Source organism: Rhinoderma darwinii, chromosome 12 (assembly GCF_050947455.1).
Source record: "Rhinoderma darwinii isolate aRhiDar2 chromosome 12, aRhiDar2.hap1, whole genome shotgun sequence".
NCBI classification, from domain to species: domain Eukaryota; kingdom Metazoa; phylum Chordata; class Amphibia; order Anura; family Rhinodermatidae; genus Rhinoderma; species Rhinoderma darwinii.
Genome location: NC_134698.1, coordinates 12,725,169 through 12,739,509, shown reverse-complemented (window position 1 = coordinate 12,739,509; position 14,341 = coordinate 12,725,169). Strand labels below are relative to the sequence as shown.

Here is a 14,341-nt window from a genome sequence, read left to right as displayed (position 1 = left end):
TATGTATGTATATATGTGCATGTATGTTTGCATGTATGTTGGCATGTATGTATACATGTGCATGTTTGTATGTATATTTGCATGTATATATGTTTGCATGTGTGTATGTATGTTTGCATGTATGTATGTTTGCATGTATGTATGCTGTCATGTATGTTTGTATGTATGTTGTCATGTATGTATGTATATATGTGCATGTATGTATGTTTGCATGTTTTTATTTTTGCATGTATGTTTGCATGTATGTTTATATATATGTGCATGTATTTAATTATGTTTGCATGTATTTATGTTTGCATGTATATTTGTGCATGCTTGTATATATGTATGTATGTATCTTTGCATGTTTGTTTGTATGTATGTATGTTTTCATGTGTGTGTGTATGCATGTATGTATGATAGTTTGCATGTATATATGTGTGTATGTTTGCATGTATGTATATATGTGCATGCTTGTATATATGTATGTATGTTTGTATATATGTATGTATGTATATTTGTATATATGTATGTATGGCCATGTATGATACTGTCTGCTGGCGCCCTGTATCTAAGTCAACTTCACGGGAGGCTTCTATACATGGTATAACAGTCAGTATCACACATTAAACTGAATCTAAGCCTACGACATGTTTTATTTCATTTTTACAGGTTTGGTGTTTGGACTACGTCGGTTTCGAGGACTACTTAGATGACGTTTTTTTTTTCTACAATAAAATGGTTAATGAGGGTTGTGTTGGGGGTGCTTTATTTCAATAAAATATTTTATCTATATCTTTGTCTTTTTCTTTTCAAATTTTATTATTACCACTTTAGTAATGGCCGCTGTCTGAGTGACAACATCCATTACTAATGCGAGGCTTAGTGTTAGCCGGTGCAGAGGCTAACACTAACCACCATTATTACCCCGGTACCCAAAACCACCAGGGGTGCCGGGAAGAGCCAGGTACGATCCAGTACCCGACCATCTGTTGTGATGGTCGGGCTCTGGGGCGGCCGCAGGCTGGTATTATGAGGCTGGGAAGGGCCAAAAACAGTGGACCTTCCCACCCTTGTAATGCTAGGCTGCTGCTGCTGTGTTGTATCTGGCTGGTTATAAAAGTGGGGGGGGACCCCACGTCATTTTTTTAAATTATTTATTTATTTACATTTTTTTTTTTAAAAAGACATGGGGTTCCACCCAATTTATCATAACCAGCCACATACAACACAGTGTTATTAGCCTGGGAATGGACAAAACCAGTGGCCCTTCCCACCCATGTAATGCCAGACTGCTGCGGCCTTGTATATGGCTGGTTATTAAAAATGTGGGGGACCCGTCTATTGCTAAATTTGTTAAATTCCAAAAAAAAAACGACGTGGGGGTCCCCCCCATTTTTATAACCAGCCCGATACAACACAGCAGCAGCAGCCTAGCATTACAAGGGTGGGAAGGTCCACTGATTTTGGCCCTTCCCAGCCTCATAATACCAGCCTACGGCCGCCCCAGTACCCGACCATCACAACAGATGGTCGGGTACTGGATCGTACCAAGCTCTTCCCGGCACCCCTGGTGGTGGTGGGTACCGGGGTAATAATGGGTGGTTAGTGCTAGCCTCTGCACCGGCTAACACTAAGAACCGCCTTAATAATGGACGCTGTCAATCAGCCAACTGCCATTATCTAGGCACTAATAAAGTTTGAAAAAAAAACACAAAGACAATTCTTTTTTATTGAAATAAGAAATCCCCAACAAAACCCTCGTTAACCATTTTATTAAAATTTGAAAAAACGTAGATCTACGCAGTAGTCCAACGAATCGAAGATGTAGTCCAATCGGTACATCAAAATCTGCAACAACATAAAAAAACAGTTATCAATGTGAACAATACCAATACTTCTACTCACCTACACACATATATACACGCACACACAAACAAACAACCATACACAGACACACACATATATACACAAACACAACAAGATATACACACACATAAACAGACAAACACACACATATACACGAACTCACACATATTCAAACAAAAACACACATATCCAAACACACACACACAGTTATACACACATACACGAACACATATACACAAACACATATACAAACAAAAACACACATACCCAAACACACATATACACAAACACATATACACAAACACACCCATATATACACACAAACACACACTCATATACACACATATACACATATACAAAAACACACACAAACATCTACACACAAACATATACACAAATACACCCATATATACACAAACATATACACAAAACACATATACACAAACACACCCATAAATACACACACACATATAAAAACAAAAACAGACAAAGTCACATACCCAAACACACATATATACACAAACACACACATACACAAACACGGTTTCTTTTAAATGCTGCTGGGGAACCCGCTCGATCCACTATATAAGGCTGCGCTACAGTGCAGCATTTAAAAGAAACAGGATCCTGACCTGTCCATAGAGTTTAAGGCAGCACAGAGTATTTCAGGAGATGAGCGTGCAGATTCAGTGCTGCTGCGAACTCTGCTCTTACCATTACGTAGCTCTCAGTCTGTTACCTCTCCTCCACTCCTGTCCTCCAGAACACCTTCACATGATTGGCAAGTCACCACGTAATGGTAAGAGCAGAGTTCACAGCAGCACAGAGTATTTCAGGAGATGAGTGTGCGGATCTTGTGCGGGGTGGTGACTTGCCAATCATGTGAAGGTGTTATTGAGGACAGGAGTGGAGGAGAGGTAACAGACTGAGCTACGTAATGGTAAGAGCAGAGTTCACAGCAGCACTGAATCTGCACGCTCCTCTCCTGAAATACTCTGTGCTGCTGTGAACTCTGTTCTTACCATTACGTAGCTCAGTCTGCACTGTGTTCGGTCCGGTACTTGCGGCCGAAATACGTCCGTCATTTACGGACGTAATTAGTGTGTGTGCACATACCCTAAATAGTCACTGTCCAGGGTGTTGAAAGAGTTAACTGATCGGCAGTAACTGTTTCAGTACCCTGGACAGTGACTACCGATCACAGTACCTGTAAAAAAAAAGACGTTCATACTTACCGAGAACTTTCTGCTTCCTCCAGTCCGGTCTCCTGGCCGTTGCCTTGGTGACGCGTCCCTCTCGACATCCGGCCCGACATTCCTTGATGACGATGCAGCCCATGTGAGCGCAGCAGCCAATCACAGGCTGCCGCGGCCTCTGCAGCCAATCACAGGCTGCAGAGGCCTCTGCAGCCAATCACAGGCTGCCGCGTCAGAAAAGGTCGGACTGGAGGAAGAAGAGGGACTCGTCAACAAGACAACGACCGGGTACGTATGAAATGCTTTTTATTTTATTTTTAATCAGCAGCCTCTTTTCTCTATCAGTGATTGATAGAGATAAGTGGCTGCCGATTTGTATAATGTTTTTGACCGGGTTCGGTCAAAACGGGTTCGGCCGAACTCGGTGAAGTTCGGATTCGCTGCGAACCGAACTTTACCGGAAGTTCGGACCGAAACCGGGTTCGGTTGTCCCGGTTCGCTCATCTCTATTAGTGATCATTACATCAGAATTGTAAAAAGCATACAAAAAAATGCATTTAAAGTACATTCAAATTGTGCATATGTTACATACATATATCATACATATATCAAATAAAGTGCACAGTGAAAATACATCGTATAAAACTTAAAAAATCATCAACTGTCAGAAAAGCTCATGAATATTCATAAGGAGGAGGAAACACTCACCAATCGTATAATCCTGTACACATATTGGGAATAATATCCCTATTCACAGACTAATTGAAAGGCATCTATCAGAGGCAGCAGCGCTAACCAATGAAATCAAAGCATCCTCTGTTGTCATGGCATCCCTATCGTTTAGCCAATGCTCGCTTAGCGTGAGCCAGTGCCTAGGCAACACTGTCAAAACACTATGTGTTATATACGCAAAATGCGCAAACCTCCAATAGAGACAAAAAACACAATTTATTTACGTTTTTTAATTTATTAAAGTACAGCAATAATTAAAACCGGTTCATTGCCATCTTGTCCACGTATATCGTGGTACATCAAGCAAGCTCCATGAGAGCTACAGGTACATATTCTCCACCTCCGTGCAGAAGCCACCTTGAGCAAACATAACGGTCTATTGTATATTATATAAAGGACATTTTTTCATATATTTATAAACAAGTGGGATCTCAGTATGGGAGTCACAACTAATCGGCAATATCGTCATATTAAGAAACAAAGCCGCTGCTGTCAACGGTAGATACCCAACAATTTCATTACAAAAAACAAATGTTATTATATATATATATATATATATATATATATATATATATATATATATATATATATATACATATATACACTACCGTTCAAAAGTTTGGGGTCACCCAGACAATTATGTGTTTTCCATGAAAACTCACACTTATATTTATCAAATGAGTTGCAAAATGACTAGAAAATATAGTCAAGACATTGACAAGGTTAGAAATAATGATTTTTATTTGAAATAATAATTTTCTCCTTCAAACTTTGCTTTCGTCAAAGAATGCTCCATTTGCAGCAATTACAGCATTGCAGACCTTTGGCATTCTAGCTGTTAATTTGCTGAGGTAATCGGGAGAAATTTCACCCCATGCTTCCAGAAGCCCCTCCCACAAGTTGGATTGGCTTGATGGGCACTTCTTGCGTACCATACGGTCAAGCTGCTCCCACAACAGCTCTATGGGGTTGAGATCTGGTGACTGCGCTGGCCACTCCATTAGAGATAGAATACCAGCTGCCTGCTTCTTCCCTAAATAGTTCTTGCATAATTTGGAGGTGTGCTTTGGGTCATTGTCCTGTTGTAGAATGAAATTGGCTCCAATCAAGCGCTGTCCACAGGGTATGGCATGGCGTTGCAAAATGGAGTGATAGCCTTCCTTATTCAAAATCCCTTTTACCTTGTACAAATCTCCCACCTTACTAGCACCAAAGCAACCCCAGACCATCACATTACCTCCACCATGCTTGACAGATGGCGTCAGGCACTCTTCCAGCATCTTTTCAGTTGTTATGCGTCTCACAAATGTTCTTCTGTGTGATCCAAACACCTCAAACTTCGATTCGTCTGTCCATAACACTTTTTTCCAGTCTTCCTCTGTCCAATGTCTGTGTGCTTTTGCCCATATTAATCTTTTCCTTTTATTAGCCAGTGTCAGATATGGCTTTTTCTTTGCCACTCTGCCCTGAAGGCCAGCATCCCAGAGTTGCCTCTTCACTGTAGACATTGACACTGGCGTTTTGCGGGTACTATTAAATGAAGCTGCCAGTTGAGGACCTGTGAGGCATCTATTTCTCAAACTAGAGACTCTAATGTACTTGTCTTGTTGCTCAGTTGTGCAGCGGGGCCTCCCACTTCTCTTTCTACTCTGGTTAGAGCCTGTTTGTGCTGTCCTCTGAAGGGAGTAGTACACGCTGTTGTAGGAAATCTTCAGTTTCTTGGCAATTTCTCACATGGAATAGCCTTCATTTCTAAGAACAAGAATAGACTGTCGAGTTTCACATGAAAGCTCTCTTTTTCTAGCCATTTGGAGAGTTTAATCGAACCCACAAATGTAATGCTCCAGATTCTCAACTAGCTCAAAGGAAGGTCAGTTTTATAGCTCCTCTAAACAGCAAAACTGTTTACAGCGGTGCTAACATAATTGCACAAGGGTTTTCAAGTGTTTTCTAATCATCCATTAGCCTTCTAACAAAGTTAGCAAACACAATGTACCATTAGAACACTGGAGTGATGGTTGCTGGAAATGGGCCTCTTTACACCTATGTAGATATTGCATTAAAAACCAGACGTTTGCAGCTAGAATAGTCATTTACCACATTAACAATGTATAGAGTGTATTTCTGATTAATTTTATGTTATTTCATTGAAAAAAACTGTGCTTTTCTTTCAAAAATAAGGAAATTTCTAAGTGACCCTAAACTTTTGAACGGTAGTGTATGTATGATATATGTATGTAACATATGCACAATTTGAATGTATTTTAAATGCCTTTTCTTGTATACTTTTTATAATTCTGATGCAATGATCACTAAGTATGTATTCACAAGTGGAGGGTATAAAACCCTGATTGACACATACCATCATTGCTTGACAAAGGTCCTGCTGAGAGGACTGAAACATAGCTATATTTGTACATGGATGAATAAGCCACTACCTTTGCAACTACTCCTGCACTGCTGCGTCTATTTCCTCGTTTATATATATATACAGTATATATATATATATATATATATATATATATATATATATATATATATATATATATATATAAAAACAAAATATTGTATTACCTTTATTCAGATGCACGAAGTACAGTAAAAAATTGTGTAGTACCGTGTTAGCCAGAGACAATATGAAATGTTAAATACTTGGAATCTACATTGGAGAAACAATACAAAAACTACAAACCAGGATGAATCTTCACAGACATACAATAAAACAGGAGGTGGATACACCCGTGGGAAAACACTTCTCTGGACCAGACCACAGTTTGGCAGATTTAAAGGTACTCATTCTGAAGGGTCATTTTAAAAACAACAGAGAAAGAAAAATTTGGGAATTCAAGATGATGATAAAATTCCAGTCATTGACACAAGGCCTCAATCTAACACCAGGATTTATGAGCCACTACATGGACACACGTCACGTCCCCCATCAGACTGACTCCAGATGCCTTAACTCCTAAGTCATCACCCCTATAACCTCAGTTTTATTGCCCCGGCTTATCTTAATGATGTATCACCTCATGTACTAATTGTCTTTGTGTAACATCTAAATGTTGTGCTTTTTTCTAAGTCATTCATTTGTAAATTGCCTGAAGAAGGGGCCTCTGTGCTCTGAAAGCTTGCATATAGAACTTTTATGGTTAGCCAATAAAGGTATCATACCTATTATACTTTTGTCTTTTTTGACACAAAAGTATTTAACATTTCACTTTATTCAGATGAAAATTTGAATCCTCGATTCTCCTTACTACGTTCTTCAGAATCCGTCACTCCACCTCGTCCCTCCGTCTGACTGGCCTCTGTTTAACTGCAATTCAACCGGAGGTCTTTGAATTTAGTCAGTCTAGTGATGACACACCCTGTGCACGGTGAGCAGTCCTTGGGTGGACGAGGGTCTGGAGGTGTTTGATTCCGGGTTTAAGAACCAAGATGAGAGGAGAATTTTGTATTCTTATTAAAAGAGGAGTCATCTGAATAAGTTGAAAAGCACGGCTTTTATTCCTGTCAGCAAGGAGACAAACAGCAGTAGATCAGCAGTTTGTCTGAGTTTCATAACATACTCCCTGGTTTATATACACTTATCAAGGCGTATTGCAACCCAGACTAATTAAAGACATTTTGTGGTTTTCCTGTCATATAGAATGTTTAACATTTCAGTATGAAACTAGGCCACAGTTGAACTTCCTCTGGAGATTCCAATCTCTATATTGAGAAATTAATCTGCTGTAATGTCCGTGGCTGCGGGCTGTCAGCTCCGTTCCCCTTCTGACAGCCACAGCCATGAGTTGGCAAGCGCTGGCCCCAGCCTCCTCCTCAGGAGACGCCAGCGCTCGCGTCCACTCACCTCAGCCGGATCTCGTGCCCGCTCTTAAAGGTACAGCACGCGCACCGAACCTTGTTGATGAACTTTGACCCGTGAGTACCCTGGACTATAAGAGGGGTCCAGCCCCCTAGTTCTATGCTTGAGCTTTGTTGTGTTCCCTAGTTTGTGTATGTGATGGCCTCCTAATATGTTCCTGTTCCTGTACCTTTTCCAGTTCCTGTTTCCTGTTTCTGTACCTGTTCCAGTTCCTGTTTCTGTTCCTTGCATTTCCATACCATCCTGGTCGAGCACTGTGCTGTGCCAAAGTTGTGTCGTGCTGTATCCATGTCTGACCTGCTTCACCTCGCCTGATATCTACCTGCGGCCTAGTCCAAGCCGAGCCTGCCCTGCTGCTGTCTGAACTGCCACAGTTACCTATACGAACTATAGACCTTCACCTGCTCCCTGTTGGCCAGCTGCCTTACTGCCAATGCGGTACGGCCCAGTGGGTCAACAGACCCTTCGTGACACCTGCCTCCGCACACTTTATCAGTTATCTTAAAAGTACAGCATATTTAACACTTTGTCAGCTAAAGCATTTCCTGAGAAGTTTGCATAGCTCAGTGTACATTCAATGTTTGTTACATAAAGTAAGAATACATTTAGAATAAAAATTGAGCTGCACTGTTTTCTTAACTCCCATAAAACTGAATAGTAGTTAAGGAAACAGGGTACCTAGCTCGCATGCTACGTTGCTTCCATTACTGCCATTCACTACTATGGGAGTTACAGAAACAGCATAGCTCAATGAGTTACGCTATTTCCGTAACTCCCGACCATGTCCCAACCATATAATAAGGAAGTGGCCAGGAGTCAGTGGGAGCACAAAAAGCTAGAATGGGGTTTAAAGGACCCCGTTCTAGAGATAGGTGCGGGTCAAAAGGTGGGACCTGCATCTATCTGATATTTACGACATATTCTGTGGATATATCATAAATGTCCCTCATGGGAAAACCCCTTTAAATCATTACAAAAGCCAAGTACAGATATAACAGATTAATATGGCTTCTACCCTAGTGATTAACTCTCAGTGATATCGCTTTTGCTTTAGCACTAAGTTCTAGTAATGCTAAGAAATCCCCAGCGCCACCAGTACACAACATTATCTACAGCTGCCATAAGCTGGAGAACCGCATGCACGGACCCCCAAGAACGTCATGTGGCTCTCAAGCCACTGGATGGGGAGCGGAACCCTAGTCTTTGATCAAAATGAAGGCACCATAAACATCATGATTGTGATAAAGGTCATTGACATAAGGAGATTGCAGGTCCAAATTCTGCCATTCCTCAAAATGTATTTCTTTCAAACCACAAAACTTGAGAGTTTTCTCCAAGACAAAGCCTTGGTTAATCATCAGTGGTTGATTTAATCGTCAAAATATTTCTCATTTACTTCAACAGAAAATACATTAACTGGGATCATGAAAATTGCAAGGTCTGACCCAGGTAAGATTACATTATATTCTTCTCCAGGGGAGGACAGAGACAGGGGAGTACCCCTGTGCAAGAAAAGTAAATGGGGAACTTGCTCACTAATAACTCATTATAGAGCACCCTCTTATGTCTCCCAAAAAAATCCACTACAAATTGTGAGATATGAAATTCATTAGCTCAGACCCTTACATGCAAACTAATAAACTCTAGGAAGCTGCCAGCTGCTTTTAAAGTGGCAATCGGCCCCTTACCTACTGGGGCCTTATGCAGCTGAACAGTTTGCACATGTGTTATGTCCGCCAATGTTCTGACTTTAAATAGTTTTGGGCCATGTAAAGTCTTTTGAAATGTCACATTATACAGGTTCTCTGCCAAAAAATCTGATTACTAATGCAATCAGAGATAGGGAGTAGAATGGTGTGACTACTGTTAAGCTGCTCGTTCCCTTCTCTGATGTCATCACAGAGACAATCCAGCTTTCAGATGATCTGTTATATCTGACAATCTAGTCACTAGGGATTCTTTGAATAGCAACCATGGTCTTTTGAATAGACTTGTCATACACTGTGTCCCTAGCAACCAGTCTGTGTCAAATAATCATGTTTTAAACTCAAGACACTGCAACAGAGCTGGTGACAGAGAAAGAGTTGTGAGTCTTGGTAGGATTTATATAAGGTCTTTTCCTGCAGAGACCATCAGTCTGATATTCATCAATGTCCAAAATCCTTCATACAGTTTATTCATAATTAGATGTCTGATACTGAGATATGAGAGTTATCTTATTCTGTCTAAAACTATGTATCAAATAGAAGTTATATAAACCTCCTAACAATATAAGATATATTAAATTCTACTTTTTCACTGAACAATTATAGAACAAGTCCCAATTCATATTAATATTGATGGTAAATATTCTTACATTGAATGGTAAAATTACAGATAATAGTAGAATTACACCTAGTATTATGTTATATATTTAAAAAGTGAACGGTTGAAGATAAATGTATGATACCAGATTACCACATTATATACATTTTTCTATTTACGGAAGATAAGGATGAAGAAGAACATTCAGGAACCTTTGGTAGAATACTTAAGGCCAATAAAAGTAACAGCATATTGATAATGTTTACAAGTAAATAGAAGTGACACATTACATATATTTTAACCTTGTGATTTGCAATAATTTAAGTGATGTCTTAAGGAAATACCTAAAAGACTTTAAAGTTCCTCTTAAGTTCCGTGTAAACAAGGGTCGATCAATGATACAGACCGTTGATCGGCGCTTGTTTGCTCCTTTCACAAGGAGTTATGGATGAGTACGAGCGCTCATTACTCAGACCGCTCATCCCCATACAACGATAATATTTTAATTTTTTAAAACGATACGACCAGCAGGTGAATGAGCGGTTGCTTGTTTATCTGCTGATCGTTGCCCTGTTTACACAGTGAGATGTGCTGCCGACAACGATAATGTTTACATTTTTAAAAACGATCAGCAGATGAATAAGCGTTTTCTCGTTCATCTGCAGAGCACTGCACTGCTTACTCAGGGCAATTATCAGCAATGAGCGGTCTATGAACGATTATTTGCCCAATAATTAACCCATGTTAAAGGGCCTTTAGTCTAGTGTTGACCTTCTAAAATAATATACATTAGTGTGCTTAACTTCCTAACTTATCTTCCTGGTATCTAAAAAACAATAGGCTTAAAGTGTATGTCCACAAATCTTAAAGGGGTTGTCCACTTGGACAATGCCTACTTTTTAGAAAGGTCCCTTAACAATAAACTGTTAACAAAGTATATCCATCCTGGAACCTCCAGTGATCAGCTGTAATCTGTGGGGAGACCTGGCAGTAGGTGTTATATTTCCCTGCAGCGCCACCACAGCAGAAATTAAGCATTACACCATGCACGAATGTAACAAACGTAACAAACATACAAAGATGAGTAACTTTCTAAACATATTGAATTGCCTGTCATGTACTGACATTGAGACACAGCCTTTTTTATAGCTAAGAGTTGCAATCATAATTTAGTGGTGGGACAGATAGTTCATAGTACTGTGCAGTGTCTTGTGTAAAGTCTGCGCCTCCTGGACATCAAATCAACAAAGAAATCTCTGCCCAGACACTGAACAAGCAAGTAACTTAAGATGACTCAATTTATGTCGATTGTAGGAAGGTCTCTCAATGTATACATGCACTTTCAATCACCATCATGTCTTATATTAACTGCAACAATATGGTGATAACTGGACCTTACTGAGAAGACATTGAGAAAACATCTATGTATAGACTGGTCCATAAACCTCAAACACATAATGGAATAGGATATAAAGCAGTATTATACAAAGTAAATTTATTTAAATTATTCATTATTCTTCACAAGTCAAAGTTTAGGTCCAAACATTTATACCTTTGTCTCTATGTTGTCCATTGTCAATTGTAGATGAGATGCTATATATGTAATTAGTCGTATTGATTTTACTGTTTTATTCATTTAGAAATTACCAGGGCCGTAAAAGAAGGAGACATATTGATACCTTTATATTTATCATTATAGGTCTGATATCAAGTGTAGCTATGGATCTTCGATCTCTTCTACTAATTTATTGGGAGAATTCCTATTGTATGAGACTTGGTAGTCATGAATCCCCTATGTAGTCTTATTATTTGACTATCATTTCAGAACATTCTGATCATAAGAACTTAAAGGTGTTGTCTAGTTTATGAAACCTATTTACATATACTCTAGTAGGGAATCTGAGCTGAATGGGTGTGGGTCAGGATCCTCATCTATGATCCAGAGAGCAGAGTAGTAACAAATAGCATTACTGGTACTAGAGGACCTGTCCTATATTACACAGTCAACCCACAGATTTGAATAGGTGCGGTGTAATGCTTGATTTCCCCTGTGGTGGTGCTGCAGAGAAATTGAACACCTAATGCCAGGTTCCTGATCGCTGGGGTCCAAGCAAGGGAACACTTTGTGATCCATTTATTGTCAAGGGACTCTTTTACCACGTATGGACTGTCCAAAGGGAATGATCTTTTTTAGAAGAATTTATCTTATGACAGTAGAATGCAGATTTCTATGGCAGCCTGTATTCTTCTTCTGCCTATGAACTTGTAGTCTACCCATTGACAAAGACTTGTTATCATACAATAGTCAGTGTCTCCTGACAGTTCTTGTTAAAAGCTGAGGGCAATCACATTCCTTACTAAGTCAAGAGCCGAATAGGAAATCTCTCCCAATTGTGAAGTTGAACCTACACATTATAATACTGACCTGTTATTATCATTAAGAATATCTGTCTATCTAACTAAAATATTAAATGGGTTGTCCACTCCAGACTATCCTTGTTCATATACTGGTATTATAGAATATGGATGTCATATCAAGATATTTTCTACTCTTTGCCCCTCTCTATGGTCAGAAACAAAAGACATGCACAGATCAACTTTGACTCTAAAAGACCCAATGTGACCATGTATTAGTGATTACCTATGTCTCTTCTGTAATAATACCGACTTTATTCCATATATATTATGATTAATTTCCTATATATATTCAGGTGTGCATCATCTGTGGGACGAGAAGGTGGTGATCAGTTTCTTGGAGTAGATATAGATAGTTGTATGTACAGAGGAAGTATACAACATGAGCTCGACCACGCCCTGGGATTCTATCATGATCATACGAGGAGTGACCGGGATGACTATGTCACCATCATGTATGAGAATATTTCACCAGGTAATGCCCTCACCATGAATACATAAGTAATTCCTTCCATGATACATTTTATATTGTTTTTATTGCAAAAATGAGACTAACAATAGAGATTTCTTGTCTTAAAGGGGACACTGGAAACTTTGACAAAGCAGACGCCAATAATCTTGGTCTGCCGTATGACTATGGATCAGTGATTATAACAAGTAAGTTCATTGTTTACTGTAAGCTGTAATAATAAAGAATTATATAAAGTCAAGAATCATTCTACAATTCTGGAATATTCTGTTCTATGATGTATCTTTCTGTCACAATTTCATGTTTCGTGCTTTCTCATTGTCTCCTGTATCTGACAGGTACGCATTCACTATCCATTCAGGACAGCCCACCATTTTGCCCAAGCCGGACCTAAACATCCCAATCGGACAAAGAGATGGACTGAGTGTTCTAGATGTCGCTAAAATTAACCGTCTGTATCAATGCAGTAAGTTCATGCAGGTCTAGAGTCTTCAAAAAGTTGTATCCGAGATCTGTCACCTTTATACTATAGAACCATAAGGGACCAATAAATACATTGTTTTACATATGAACAGTCATTGATTTATTTTCTCTTTATTTTTATAGATGTGTGTGCTAATTTGCTTAATAACAAAAATGGAAGTCTGAAATCTGCCAATTACCCATCAGCCTACTTATATACAGTGAAGGAAATAAGTATTTGATCCCTTGCTGATTTTGTAAGTTTGCCCACTGTCAAAGACATGAACAGTCTAGAATTTTTAGGCTAGGTTAATTTTACCAGTGAGAGATAGATTATATAAAAAAAAAAAAAGAAAATCACATAGTCAAAATGATATATATTTATTTGCATTGTGCACAGAGAAATAAGTATTTGATCCCCTACCAACCATTAAGAGTTCAGCCTCCTCCAGACCAGTTACACGCTCCAAATCAACTTGGTGCCTGCATTAAAGACAGCTGTCTTACATGGTCACCTGTATAAAAGACTCCTGTCCACAGACTCAATTAATCAGTCTGACTCTAACCTCTACAACATGGGCAAGACCAAAGAGCTTTCTAAGGATGTCAGGGACAAGATCATAGACCTGCACAAGGCTGGAATGGGCTACAAAACCATAAGTAAGACGCTGGGTGAGAAGGAGACAACTGTTGGTGCAATAGTAAGAAAATGGAAGACATACAAAATGACTGTCAATCGACATCGATCTGGGGCTCCATGCAAAATCTCACCTCGTGGGGTATCCTTGATCCTGAGGAAGGTGAGAGCTCAGCCGAAAACTATACGGGGGGAACTTGTTAATGATCTCAAGGCAGCTGGGACCACAGTCACCAAGAAAACCATTGGTAACACATTACGCCGTAATGGATTAAAATCCTGCAGTGCCCGCATGGTCCCCCTGCTCAAGAAGGCCCATGTACAGGCCCGTATGAAGTTTGCAAATGAACATCTGGATGATTCTGAGAGTGATTGGGAGAAGGTGCTGTGGTCAGATGAGACTAAAATTG

The 14,341-nt window shown here is 39.5% G+C and overlaps 1 protein-coding gene across 1 annotated transcript in view; it reads left to right on the top strand.

Annotated features, from left to right (window-relative positions):
* LOC142664387 (embryonic protein UVS.2-like) overlaps positions 1–13,536 on the top strand; it is a 52,572-nt gene extending 39,036 nt beyond the window's left edge. The window contains exons 5-8 of the mRNA XM_075843458.1: positions 12,660–12,838; positions 12,943–13,024; positions 13,171–13,298; positions 13,439–13,536. Coding sequence (XP_075699573.1) covers positions 12,660–12,838; positions 12,943–13,024; positions 13,171–13,298; positions 13,439–13,536 — 487 coding nt within the window. The remainder of the gene's footprint in view (positions 1–12,659; positions 12,839–12,942; positions 13,025–13,170; positions 13,299–13,438) is intronic.
* The last annotated feature ends 805 nt before the right edge of the window (positions 13,537–14,341 follow it).